Source organism: Solanum verrucosum, unplaced genomic scaffold, assembly GCF_900185275.1.
Source record: "Solanum verrucosum unplaced genomic scaffold, falcon-dt-bn FXZP01000268.1, whole genome shotgun sequence".
In the NCBI taxonomy this organism is placed as follows: Eukaryota; Viridiplantae; Streptophyta; class Magnoliopsida; order Solanales; family Solanaceae; genus Solanum; species Solanum verrucosum.
The window spans coordinates 2,701,275-2,715,338 of record NW_026019957.1 but is presented as its reverse complement, the minus strand read 5'-3'; the positions used below and the strand labels follow the sequence as shown (position 1 = coordinate 2,715,338).

Here is a 14,064-nt window from a genome sequence, read left to right as displayed (position 1 = left end):
CTTTTGTGAAGTGGAAAATATATGCAATCAAAAAAATATTTTATCAAAAAATATGGAGTAATTTTTTTTTTTAGAAAATGAGTATACTGAATTTCTTAATAAAAGTATATAAAAAAAAGTTATTCAAGTGACGTTTCACATTGATAGATTGGAAAATAGCTCATAGTTTAATGAATTTTCTTATATTTCGTAGGTAAAGGGAATTAGCATGAAATTTTTGTTGTTTAGTTACAAAATTTTGTCCAATGTTAATTTCATGTTTCCCAGAGAAGTTAAAGTTTAAGAAACATTTCAAGTGAAATAACAATTTTTATTTAAACAACTTCAATTTTTTCTTGAATAAAATTCATGTGTATATACAAAATCAAATACTTTTAAAATTTCAACTTCAAGATTCAATCAAATCAAGTAATTAAGTAGTGTAGTGGTCATTTGTAGGTGCTCAAAGTTGTATACTCCATCAGCTCTATCTTAAAATTTTGAATCCGCCACAACTACTAATCTTGCCAAACATTTCATTCAGAAAAAGCAACTACATGACCTATTAAACATCTAATTCCAATTTCAAATCATTATTGAACACATAAAAGATCTCTAAGCATCATATGAAATAAATATAATTCTCAAAAGGGTAATAAAAGATTAATGTATAGTAGCAAGTTAGGCCAATAGCCAAATTCATTACATGTATAAGCATATATATAACTTGTCACCCCCCATCCATAACTAAAATCCTTAATGCTTAGTGCAATCAGTAGGTAAAAATGAAACTTTGTTGGCCACAAGATCAAATCCAATTAAAAAATTCATTTGTGCCAAGTTCCCTAAAATTGAAACCTCTTCATCAGGCACCATTGTAAAACAAACCAAACCTTCAGCCACTTGTACAAATGTGTTTGTTGGTGGCAACTCTAAATCCGCATTTGTAAAATGTACAACAATCTTAGGAACATCGATAGTGCCATTCTCAGACGCGTAACATAGCTTATAAGACTTAGATGGATCGAGTTTCCTAGTAGCATTAATAGAATCCACCAATGTTTTCTCCAACTCCGCGTAAAAATCAATAGGGACAAGCGTAAGTGTTGTACCTGAATCAATGATAATATTACCTTGTGGAGGGATGGAACTAAAATTAGAAGGTCTGAATGGCAAAGTCTTATTTCCAATGCTAATACTTTCCAAAGATAGAGTATAGAAGGTTTGAACTCTTATCAAGGGAGTTGAAACGACCCCAGGGCCTGACACGACAGCAGTGTCACCAAAGTTGATGTGACTAGTTATGCTGGAATTAGTTGATGATGATTCGAATGGGATCAAACAATAAGAGAATTTTCCTTTGATTTCTTGATTTATTTGGTTGACAATTGAGGTCTTGCCACCACCTAAGCCAATGATGCCAGAAGTGACATTAGTGAAAGTGCCCCTATTGGTATGTCCACAACCAAAGGCAATGTTAGGAATTGAGACATTTTCACCACAAGTAGAAGCAAATGTGAAAGTTTCGCTAGAAAGTTCACCTATGGTATAAGAATTGTCACCATAAATCTCTTTATAATTACATGTATCATTCTTACAAAAGAGAAACCCTACTTTTTTATCACAAAGTTCATTGTTACAACCAATAGTTTTATAAGAAGAGCTATTCTTGGGATTGAAAATAGGTGCCAATTGTTTGAAGCAATCAACACAAGGCTCACATTGTGTCCATGTTAAGTCACTTCCAGTGTCAGCAAAGGCAAAAATATCTATTGGAGGAGTTCCAATTGAGATTTTCATGAGGTATTCACCATCGGCTGCAGTAATAGTCGATTGGATTGAATTAACATGAGGGTTTTTCTTAAAGAATGAAGCTCGGGAGGATGATCGATAGAAGGCATTTTGAAGGCGTTCAAATGGAGTGTTTGATGGATTGTGATAAGGCGAGAGAGGAGAATCATGGTGGATAAGATCCAGAGTGAAGCCATTTACATTTTTATGACAAGAAACCAAAGAAAGATGAAAAAACGATAAAACAACTAACATAGGGATAAGAGTAAAAGCTTTAGTATCAATCTCCATGGCTAGGGATTTGGAGAATTGACAAGGTTTTTGGAGAATTATAAGAAATGATGAAAGAGGAGACAATGTTTAGCACCATTTTATAGGTGACAAAATGTATGTCAAGACTAATTAACTAATTAAGTTGTAAAAATTTAATAGTGGAGAAAGTGAGATTTTGTTGTCATGAATAAATGTAATGGCTCGTTTGGTAGAGTGTATAAAAATAATGTTAAATAGAGTTGCATTAGTAATGCTTGCATTGATTATACATAGATAATTTTTATGCATTGTTTGGTTTGGTGTATTAAAAATTGCATGTATTGCATAAAAATATTAATTTACAAAAATATCCTCCACAATTATAGTAGAAAAGATGTAAAAAGGGTTTTGAGGGGTAATTTTGTCTTTAATCATGCTACTGCATACATTAGATTTGTTGCATTACTAATACTTAGAAATCTATGGTATTAATAATACACACTTGAATACACAATAGGATGTAGATAGGTTGAAAAAGTATATAAAATAAGATACTATTAATACACAGAACTAATATATACATTATTTCTCCTAATACACTCTGTCAAACGACCCCCTAGTATGAAGTGGATTTTTTAAAGTTGGGTCTCCCTCTCCATAGAAGGCATTGATATGTAATTAAGTTACTATATCTAATTAGATTTATGAGATATATACTCCTTATTTTCCTTTCATATTTTTTACTAGTAAGAATTTGTATAATTAATGCAATTTATTGACTTTGTAAACTTTAAAGTTGAACTTTCTTTTGTAGTATAGTGATAATTAATTATAACAACGGACATAATTCAAGAGACTTCTCTCTAGATTTGACTTCTAATATATTCGCTTGTTGTTTGCCATATTAAGCTAACCTTGTAAAACTTTTTATTAAAAATTCTTTAAAGTAATTTTCCATTTCTCCCTCCTCTTTCCAAGAAAATAATTGCTAAAGCTTTGGTCAAAGAAACAAAATTTTACCCCTTTATATATATATTTAAAAGAATTGTAATTCGTACCTATAGTTACTGTTTTATAGCAAATATTTATCTCCCCTCTCGCTCACCTTTCCCCTCCCACTCTGCTCTCTCTCTCGCCTCTCTCCTTCAACCCCCCCCCCCCTCTCTCTCCCAAACAATGTTCAAATATATATATATTGTATCAATTTGTACCATTAATTTACAACTTGATACAACAAATACAACATGTATTCATCGTCTCTGTGAAATATAGGTGAGGGATTTTTTTTTCTAACTATTTGTATCCAATATCAATTATATACTGACAACTGAATTTGTATTTTGTGTCAACTGTATTTCTATTTTGTATCAATTGTATCATGATGATTTGTATTTTTCCCACTGTATAAGTTGATATAATTGTATTCGTTAATATAAATTATATTTGTTAATATACTTGATATAATTTTATTCGATGATACAAATAAATTGTATCAATAGAATTCATGATAATACAACAAATACAACATGTCTTCATACTTTCTCTCTTCTCTCCCCCAAATCTCGCTAGTCTCTCTGCTCTTTCTAACATATAGCTAAATATAATACTTTCAATACAATTGTATTGGTTCATACAAAGCAATTGTATTCATAAAAAATTCTCATTAAACACAAAAGATCTTTAAGCACAAAATGACATTGAATACCAACAAACAATGGGGGGTTAAAAGAATTACAAGCTAATCCATTACATGTCTAGATAACTTGTCAACCCATTTTAAACCAAACCCTTTAGTGCTTAGTGCAATCAGTAGGCAAAAATGAAACTTTGTTAGCCACAAGATCAAATCCAATTAAGAAATTCATTTGTGCCAAGTTCCCAAATATAGCAATTTCATCATCTTGCAACATTGTGAAACAAACCAAACATTCATCCAATTGTGTAAATGTGTTTGTTGTTGGCAACTCTATATCTGCATTTGTAAAATGTGCAACAATCTTGGGAACATTGATAGTGCCATTCTGAGACTCATAACATAACTTTAAGAACCCAGATGGATCGTTCTTCCTCGTAGCATTAATCAAAGACACCAATGTTTTCTCCAAATTCGCATAAAAGTCAAAAGGAACAAACGTATATGTTGTCCCAGAATCAATTATAATGTTACCTTGATCGTTGGGACTAATTTTAGAAGATCTGAATGGCAAAGTCTTATTTCCAATGCTAATACTTTCCAAAGTTAGATAATAGGAGATTGGATCCTCTTCACGTAATATCAAGGGAGTTGAAACAACATCAGGACCTAACACGACAGCGTTGTCACCAAAGTTGATGTGACTAGTTGCATTGGAACTATCTAACAATAATTCCAATGGGATGAAACAATATGAGAATTTCCCTTTGATTTCTTTATTCATTTGGTTGACAATTGAGACATTGCCACCACCTAAGCCAATGATGCCAGAAATGGCATTATTAGTGAAACTATCTCTATTGGCATGTCCACAACCAAAGGCAATGTTAGGAATTGAGATATTTTCACCACAAGTAGAAGCAAATGTGAAAGTTTCAATAGAAAGATCACCTATGGTATGAGATTGGTCTTCATAAATTGCTTCATAATTACATGTATTATTCCTACATGTGAGAAAACCATTATCTACTTGACAAATTTTATTGTTACAACCAATAGTCTTGTAAGAAGAGCTACTCTTGGGATTGAAAATAGGTGCCAATTGTTCGAAGCAATCAATACAAGGCTCACATTGTGTCCATGTCAAGTCACTAGCAGTATCAACAATGACAAGAATGTCTATTGGGGGGGTTCCGATTGAGATTTTCATGAGGTATCCATCAACAGAGGTTGTAATAATACTTGGTTGGATTGCATTGACAATTTTTTTCTTGAAGAAGGAAGCGCGGGAGATTGAGTGGTGGAAGGCATTTTGAAGGCGTTCAAATGGAGTGTTTGATGGATTGTAAAAAGGTGAAAGAGGAGAATCGTGATGAATAAGATCCAGAGTGAAGCCATCAACACTTTTACGACAAGCAATCAAAGAAAGATGAAAGAAAGATAAAAGGACTAACATAGGCATACGAGTGAAAGCTTTAATCTTCATGACTAAGGAATTGGAGAGTTGACAAGATTTTGGAGAATGATGTAAAATGAGCCAATGTTTGGTACCATTTTATAGGTAATAAAATCTAACTTCTTCAGTAATTAATTTACCCTATTTAGTATGTTTTTATCTTATTTTAATTTTTAATAATAATCTTTTAATTTATTTACCATCAATGAAAAATAATTATAATTTAAATAATTATTTCTTTATTACTCCTCTTTCTAAGAAAATAATAATTTAAGCTTTGTTCAAAGAAAATTTTGTTTGTCCTTTTCTTAACGACACTTTTCTTTTTCTTTTTTTGCCTCCTGACAAATTTTAGCAATCTCTTCCTTTTTTTTCTTTATTAGGATTTGTCCCGAATTCCTTACTTTAGTTGAATTCTATTATAATTGCATTTCAATCCAAAAAAGGTTTCTAATTTGTATATTAAAAGGTTTTCTTGGTGCAAAAAATATGATTTTACTTTAACCATTCAAGCACACCCCATATATGTTAGCACATAACATTTGACAATTCCATTATAAATTAACATCCATACGTTTTAATATGATGAAAAGTAATAATTATCATTTTCCTCATTTAAGCAAATATTATTTACTTTTATTGTTATTTGCTACTTTTATATATATATATATATATATATATATTATAGTTAAATTAAGGGGACATATATATACGCTTATATGTGCAACGCATGTCACTAAAAAACATTGGGGGAATTATACCAAGAAGATGAAATCTCCATTAGTAAGCATCACATAGAAAGTATTAAGACATCAAGAAATGACAAATAAAATTTGAACTAATGCTAACAACATTAATACTTAGTACAATCTGTACGTTTAAAGGACACTCTGTTAGCCTTAAGATCATATCCAATTAGAAAATTGGCTTGTGCTAAATTTCCTAAAATAGAAATTTGATTTCCTCCTGGCACTATTGTCAAACAAACTATACCTTCCTCCACTTGTGTAAAAATGTTTGAAGTTGACAACTCTAAATCTGCATTTGTAAAATGTGCAACAATCTTTGGAACATCAATAGTACCATTCTCATTAGACTCATAACACAAATCAAGTCCCCCATAAGTACCATCCTTCCTAGTAGCATTGATCGAACGCATCAACAACGATTCCAAATTCAAGTAAAAACCATCAGGCACATATGTTAACGTTGTGCCAGAATCAATTATAATGTTGCCTCTATCATAACTAGGTTGAGAAATCGGAGAAGATTTGAATTGCACCATCTTGTTTCCAATACTGATACCTTTCAAATTTAGATAATAGAAGGTAGATGGTTCCTTTTTAATCAAGAGAGTTGAAACAACGTCAGGACCAGATACAATCGTACTGTTGCCAAAGTTGATGTGACTAGTTGCATTGGAATTATCTAACAATGATTCCAATGGGATCAAACAATAAGAGAATTTCCCTATGATTTGTTGATGCATTTGGTTGACAATTGAGACATTGCCACCACCTAAGCCAATGATACCAGAAGTGGCATTGGTAAATGTGCCACCATTGTCATATCCACAACCAAACACAATGTTAGGAATTGAAACATTTTGACCAGAAGTAGAAGAAAATGTGAAAGTTTCAATAGAAAGATCACCCATAGTGTGAGATTGATCACCATAACTCACTTCATAATTACATGTATTATTGTTACATATAAACCCTTGACAAAGTTTATTGTTACAACCAATAGTTTTATAAGAAGTACTATTCTTGGGATTGAAAATAGGTCCCAATTGTTTGAAGCAATCAACACAAGGCTTACATTGTGTCCATGTCAAGTCACTACCAGTATCAGCAATGACAAGAGTGTCTATTGGGGGAGTTCCAATTGAGATTTTCATGAGGTATTCACCTCCATTTGGAATAAGAGTCGATTGGATTGGATTAACATATTTTTTCTTTATAAAGGAAGCTCGGGAGAATGACCGATATAAGGCATTTTGAAGGAGTTCATATGGAGTGTTTGATGGGTTGTGAAAAGGTGAAAGAGGAGAATCGCGATGGATAAGATCTAGAGTGAAGCTATTTACATTTTTACCACAAGAAATCAAAGAAAAATGAAAGAATGATAAAAGAACTAACATTGGGATAAGAGTGAAAGATTTAGTATTAATCTCCATGGCAAGAGGAGTTGACAAGGTTTTTGGAGAATAATGAGAAATATTGATGTGAGATGAGACAATGTTTAGTACCATTTTATAGATTAAAAAAATGCATATCAAGAGACTAATATAGAAATTAATTAAGTTAAACAGTATATGTGAAGAGACTAATATAGAAATTAATTAAACAAATGTGTATGTCAAGAGACTAACACAGAAATTAATTTAAAAAATGTATGTCAAGAGACTAATGTAGAAATTAATTAAGTAAAAATAATGGAATAGAGGATAAGGTGAGATTTTGTTACCATTACCAATTTTGTGAAGTCGAATTTCACTTCCCATCAAATTATGTAATTGAGAAAATACTATATTTATTAGATTCATTCCATATATACTCTTTTCTTTTTCTTCTATAATTATTTTTTTAACTTTTTTGGCAATACAACTTGATAATCATAAAAATAGTGATAATTTTACAAACAACCATTCAAATTTGATTTCAAAAGAGTAATTTACAATATTACGTTTACCTTACTTTGATAATTAATAAAAGATATATAAAAGACATCAAGAGAATTGATCAACAACATTAATTTGTATTAATACTAATTATAATAACATTGATCAAAAGACCAAACATTAAACAAGAAAAAAACTAACACTAAATAGCAAACACAAATTACTTAGTACTTAGTACAATCTGCTGGCTTAAAGGAGAGTTTGTTAGCCACAAGATCATACCCAATTAAGAAATTTCCTTGTGCCAAGTTTCCAAATATAGCAATTTCATCTGCAGGTACTATTGTAAGACAAACCAAACCTTGCTCAATTTCTGCAAATGTGCTCGATGGCGATAACTCTAAATCCGCATTTGTAAAATGTGTAACAATCGTTGGAGCATCGATAGTACCATTCTCAGACTCATAACATAGACGAAAAGTCCCTGATGGATCTTCCTTCCTAGTAGCACTAATTGAATCCACCAATGTTGATTCCAAAGAGGAGTAAAAGTCGTTAGGTAGAAAAGTCAACGTCGTGCCTGAATCAATTATAATGTTACCTTCCTCACCTCCCGAGCCAATTTTAGAAGATTTGAATTTCAACGTCTTATTCCCAACACTAACTCCTTCCAAGTTAAGATAGTAGAAAGTGGATGGATCTTTTTTAATCAAGGGAGTTGAAACGACGTCAGGGCCGGATACGGTGGCACTACTCCCAAAGTTGATGTGACTTGTGACATTGGAAATTGGTGAATCTAATGGGATTGAGATTAAACAATAAGAGAATTTCCCATTAATCTCTTTATCCAATTGGTTGATAATTGAAACTTCACCGCCACCTAAACCAATAATACCAGACGTATAATTATTAAACGTTCCACCATTATCATGACCGCAACCAAATGCAACGTTGGGAATTGCAACATCTTTACCAGAAGTAGAAGGAAAAGTGAATTTATCAAAAGCAAGGTCACCAATAGTGTGTGATTGATCACCATAACTCATTTGATATTCACAAACATTTCCTTTCACACAAGATGAACTCCCTATTGATGTACATTCTTCAACGTCACACCCCGCGGTTTTATAAGTAGAGCTTTTCTTCGAATCAAAAACAGGTGATGATTGTTCAAAACAATTTTCACAAGGCTTACATTGCGTCCATGTTAAGTCACTGCCCGTATCAGCTATAGCTACAATTTCAACCGGGGGGGTTCCAATTGATAATTTCATAAGGTATTCACCAGGGATGGGTGAAATATCTGATTGAATTGTGTTGGGAGTAGCAAGAGAACTCTTCTTGAAAAAAGAAGCACGTGAAAATGATCGATGAAAGGCATTTCTAAGGCGATTTGATTGAGTGTTTGACGGGTTATAAAAAGGTGAATGAGAAGAATCACGATGGATAAGATCAAGGGTGAAGCCATTTTCGACACGACCACTTATTGTTTTGCAACAAGAAACCAAAGACAGATGAAAGAATGTTAAAAATACAAATGTAGAGAAAAGAATGCTAGCTTTAGTATTCATCTTCATTATGACTATATTTTTTATGAGAGTTGATGAAGAAAATTAGATTGTGATTAGTATCATTTTATAGGTAAAATTAACTTAGTGTGAAGCATATAAGAATATGTAAAATTGAGGAAAATATGGGATTTTGGGGGAATGAATACTAATTAATTTGGAAGAAAATTTTTATAAAATATATATACCAAATGCAGAGTAAGGAAATGAAACATTTTTATTTTTATTTTGAAATTAAGTTAAATGAAGAGTTTCACTTACCATAAACATGAATGTTATTAAGAGACTATACGTAAAAAAAAGATACATTTAATATAATCTTTTCCTTTTATCATATCAGCTTCCATTAATTAATACGTATATCTATACTATGCATTAATTCCAATATATGAAAATGACGTAGTCTATTTTTATTTGTCAAGTATTAACTTGATATACTTTTAGAAAAATAAATAAATAGAATTATAATTTTATTATATCACTCATTAAATATAATGAGTTTAATATTTTGAAAAATAATTATAAGAACTATATGATAACTTGTCTCTCGATTTTTTAAAGTGGACAAGTAGAAGCATTATTTAGATTTCTTTAAATAAAATCATTTCATATGCCACTCTTTTGAAAAATTACCTTAGCGGATATCAAGGTTTAATTGATTTTGAGCCTTAACTATAATGTGAACATAAATTCAATATAACAAAAAATCAGTTTTATTAAAGGTAAAATATTTTGGACGTTCTGATCACATCTAAGAAATAAATATGGAAATAATTTTGCGTATATTTATTTAGTAAATGATTTTAAAAAAAATACCACAGGTTCATTTTAAGAAAACAAAATAAAATTTTACGAGAAAAAGTTAGATCACGATCTAGAAGAATTTTAGTAGCCCAATTGTTTAATTATATGAACTTTCACTTATTCGATTCATTTCTCGTAATTCTCTCTTCCATTTTTTCTGCCCACTTTTGAAGAAAAAATTATTCTAATTTTTTTTAAAGTTATTATAAACGTTAGATAATAATATAATATTTTATAGGTAAGATTGAAAAAATGCAAGTAAACATTAAGCTTGAGTCTAACATTGTCCAGAATTGAACAATTTTTTAAAAAAAGGATAAAATCTTAATGAAGACTATAAAAGAGACATTGAATAAATTAGTCGGAAGAACACAAACCTCACTTTAGTCGGGCTCCAATGTGGATATCGGATACTGAATGGAAAAAAAAAATACAAACCTCACTAGTTTAGAGCTTAATTATGTGTCTTCACTTTAGCTTTCGAAATTATCTTTCGTATCACATTTACTTCGCTAGATACATGTATCTGTCACACTCAAACACTTAAATACATGTATCTCAGATATATACATGCCGGTCTAGTTAGGTGTAATTTGTTTCTGATACACTGTATCCAAGTGTGGTTCGCATGTGTTGACACCCAATTTTGACCCTCCCCGATAGTAATTAATTCCCGAGCTTCTTAAAATTCTAAACAATTTGAAATAATTAGCTTTATAAAATTCGAAATAATTTTCAAGTCATTTTAAGTAGTTTTGTCATTTTTATAAATTTTAAAATAATAAACATGATATTTTATATAATTATGTGTCTAATTAGTATATTTTACGAATGTTCAAAAATTGTCTCAAAAGGATTTTAGTTTTATTTAAATATTAGGCTATTTGGTTTAAATTAATTAATAACTTATATTTCGAGTTAACTAGTTTATAATTAAGTTAATTTATATAATTATGTGTCTAATTAGTATATTCTATAAATATTTGAAAATCATATCAAAAGATTTTTATTTCTTTTAGCTAAGTGTTTTACTAACTTAGTTTAATTTAAATCATAATTACAATTTTGAATTGATTAGTTCATGTTTAAATTAATTATATTATTATCAAATTAATTACTTTATTTCGTTAAGATTGAGAAGCTCCTAAATTAATTATATTAATTCATCTTATTTGAAATTTAGCCAAGTTCACTACATAACATTCAATTTTGGGCTAATTTTGTAATACACTTGGCTATGTTTATTACAAACATACCCATTTCTAACCTCAATTTAAACCCATCCAAAGACCAAATTTGGGCCTTTTTACTTGTCTGTCAGCAGCCCACACGACCCACTCCAACATTCCCATTCCAATTCCCAGCCCAAATTCAATTCTAAAGAAACCCATTCCAATATAATTCCAATTAACCCATATGTACAGCAGCCCAAAACATACCCGACCCCGTATGCATTTCCTCTCCTTCACGCGGCGTGAACAGCAACGTTCACAAACGTTTGCCAGCAATGTTCACAAATCAGAAGCGATGCAGTACACTGCTCATTTTGTCGTCTTCCTCATTTTCCCTCTGCAGCAGCGCGATTCAGAGCAGCAGGGCGACGTGCTTTCGTCCTTGTGGCCTCGAGATAGAGCCACGTTGCTCGCCAAGGACACGGGAATCGATCCCAACCGTCCTTCTACCCTTTCCTCTTTCGGAAATGGCCAAATTTCGGAAAAAGGATGTCTCCCCTTAATGGTGAAAGGATTCTTGAGTTTGAATTGGGAGTGAGTCCATTCCTATCCGAATTTTATCCGTTTCCCCCCAAAAAATTGGAACCCTAATTGCTCCCTATATAAATGTATTTTCTGTTCATTTGCAGGGGGGGTCATTTTTTAGTTGGACATTTAGCATTAGAGAAAATAGTTTTAGAGGAAAATATTAAAAAGGTTGAAAAAAAATAAAATCAGCAAGAGTTCATAGAAGAAGCAATTTGGAAGGCACAAAATCATATATGAAATACTCCCTCATATTTCCTTCCTTTTCTGTGTGCACTGGTAGCTGGAGTTCTCAAAGAATTCTTGAAACCTTTGTGTGGTGGTAGAAGCTTCCTCGTGGTCAGCTCGTTTCCATCCTAGTTCGTTGCCTCGGAAAAGGTATACGACTTCGTTCTCCTTACGGTCATTCTCTTGATTCGAGTCTATTTATTTGTTTACTTAGTCATGTTGTTATGATGGTTCATTAAGGATAAGATTCCCTCGTGTTATTGAAGCTTTGGTCATTTGCTTGTTGAGTATGATTCAAGTATGAATGTGTGGACAATGAATGCATTTCGAAGTTGTTTTCTAGCCTAAATTTCTACTGCTCTTGTTCCTTTTCGGGTTTGCATAGTTGCATTTGGTCTTCGGATTGTTCTACTCGCCTTCGTTTATTTTTGCTCAACAAGAATCTGTAATAATGTTTAGCGTACGACGTCATATCCCTCATTCTTTCACCTTAATTTGAATGAATGAACTAAGATGTCAGTATTTCGAGTCCGTGTGTGGTATCTGTTGCTGCTACCCTGAGTTCTTATATTGTAATGCTTACTGCTCACTTTGTTTCTTGACTTAGTAGGCTTGTTGGGTCGATTTCGAAGTGTAAAGCTCTATTTTCCTCCTCTAGATTACATACGCTCCGTTGTTAGTTTTGCTCTACAAGTTCGCCTTCCTTTGTTCACCCTTTTCGTCTCTTAAATGTTGTAATTTGAAGGTTTGTGTGTCTTTTCTTGCTGCTGTCCGACATTGAGTTTTTTTTTCTTCATCCTATAGTATCATGTATGGTCTAGCACTAATATGCATTTTTTTTTTCTTTTTCGGTTTTGATTTCTCATCTGTTAAAGGTTTTCTTGTTGTGTTGATGTTAGTTTGGATTTTTTTTCTATCTCTATCGATCCAGATTTCCCCTCGTGTCAAAATGAATGTTGTCATATACACATTTTTCCTTAGTTGTAAATTAATACGTTATTGAAACATGCTAGAGTTATGCATTTTTCCTTAGTTGTAAATTAATATATGCATTTTTTCCTTAGTTGTAAATTAATATATGCATTTTTCCTTAGTTATAAATTAATACGTTATTGAAACATGCTAGAGTTATGCATTTTTCCTTAGTTGTAAATTAATATATGCATTTTTCCTTAGTTGTAAATTAATACGTTATTGAAACATGCTAGAGTTATGCATTTTTCCTTAGTTGTAAATTAATATATGCATTTTTTCCTTAGTTGTAAATTAATATATGCATTTTTCCTTAGTTATAAATTAATACGTTATTGAAACATGCTAGAGTTATGCATTTTTCCTTAGTTGTAAATTAATATATGCATTTTTTCCTTAGTTGTAAATTAATATATGCATTTTTCCTTAGTTGTAAATTAATATATGCATTTTTCCTTAGTGGTAAATTAATACGTTATTGAAACATGCTAAAGTTATGCCCTTCTCTATTTATTTCTCTTTATATGAGAACAAATTCATGTATCACTCGATTGATTTAATCGAAGGAGTGCTCTAAATGAGTTTTACTTTCTGTATTCTTTTCATTTTTTTTTTTTTTTTTTTTTTTTTTGTATGTGATTATGATTTAGCCATTAAATTGATATAGTTTATTGATACTTTCACCATGCCTTTTTCAGACAACGTGGGTCTCTTTTAAGTCGGGATTGTCTTCTTTATTTAAATGGCTTAATTATTTGCAAAAAGTGTGTTGCGTTTTTCTTGGCTCGAATGTTAAATTAATTTTTGCTAGTTTTGAATGCAGCCTCTATTGGCTTATGGTGGTCTGTTCTAAAGTGTTAAATTTCCTTTATTTTATTTTTTTTCTCCCGTTAGATGGCATGTGATCTAATTCCTTTTCTTTGTTTGGGTACAACCTGCCGGTTGAGTCTCTTGGACTCTTACTTCTACTAGTTGCATTTCAAGTTGGGCTGTGAAGGCCC

At 31.5% G+C, this 14,064-nt stretch overlaps 4 protein-coding genes across 4 annotated transcripts; all 4 read right to left on the bottom strand.

Annotated features, from left to right (window-relative positions):
- Window positions 1–735: 735 nt before the first annotated feature.
- Window positions 736–2,061, bottom strand: LOC125814339 (aspartic proteinase CDR1-like). Its single transcript, XM_049493798.1, has one exon. The coding sequence runs from the start codon at window positions 2,059–2,061 to the stop codon at window positions 736–738; it is 1,326 nt and encodes a 441-aa protein (XP_049349755.1).
- A 1,751-nt stretch (window positions 2,062–3,812) lies between these two features.
- Window positions 3,813–5,141, bottom strand: LOC125814338 (aspartic proteinase CDR1-like). Its single transcript, XM_049493797.1, has one exon. It carries the CDS (start codon window positions 5,139–5,141, stop codon window positions 3,813–3,815), a length of 1,329 nt encoding a protein of 442 aa, XP_049349754.1.
- Window positions 5,142–5,964: 823 nt separating this feature from the next.
- Window positions 5,965–7,365, bottom strand: LOC125814337 (aspartic proteinase CDR1-like). The gene has a single exon (XM_049493795.1). It carries the CDS (start codon window positions 7,363–7,365, stop codon window positions 5,965–5,967), a length of 1,401 nt encoding a protein of 466 aa, XP_049349752.1.
- A 593-nt stretch (window positions 7,366–7,958) lies between these two features.
- Window positions 7,959–9,311, bottom strand: LOC125814658 (aspartic proteinase CDR1-like). The gene has a single exon (XM_049494130.1). The coding sequence runs from the start codon at window positions 9,309–9,311 to the stop codon at window positions 7,959–7,961; it is 1,353 nt and encodes a 450-aa protein (XP_049350087.1).
- Window positions 9,312–14,064: the final 4,753 nt, after the last annotated feature.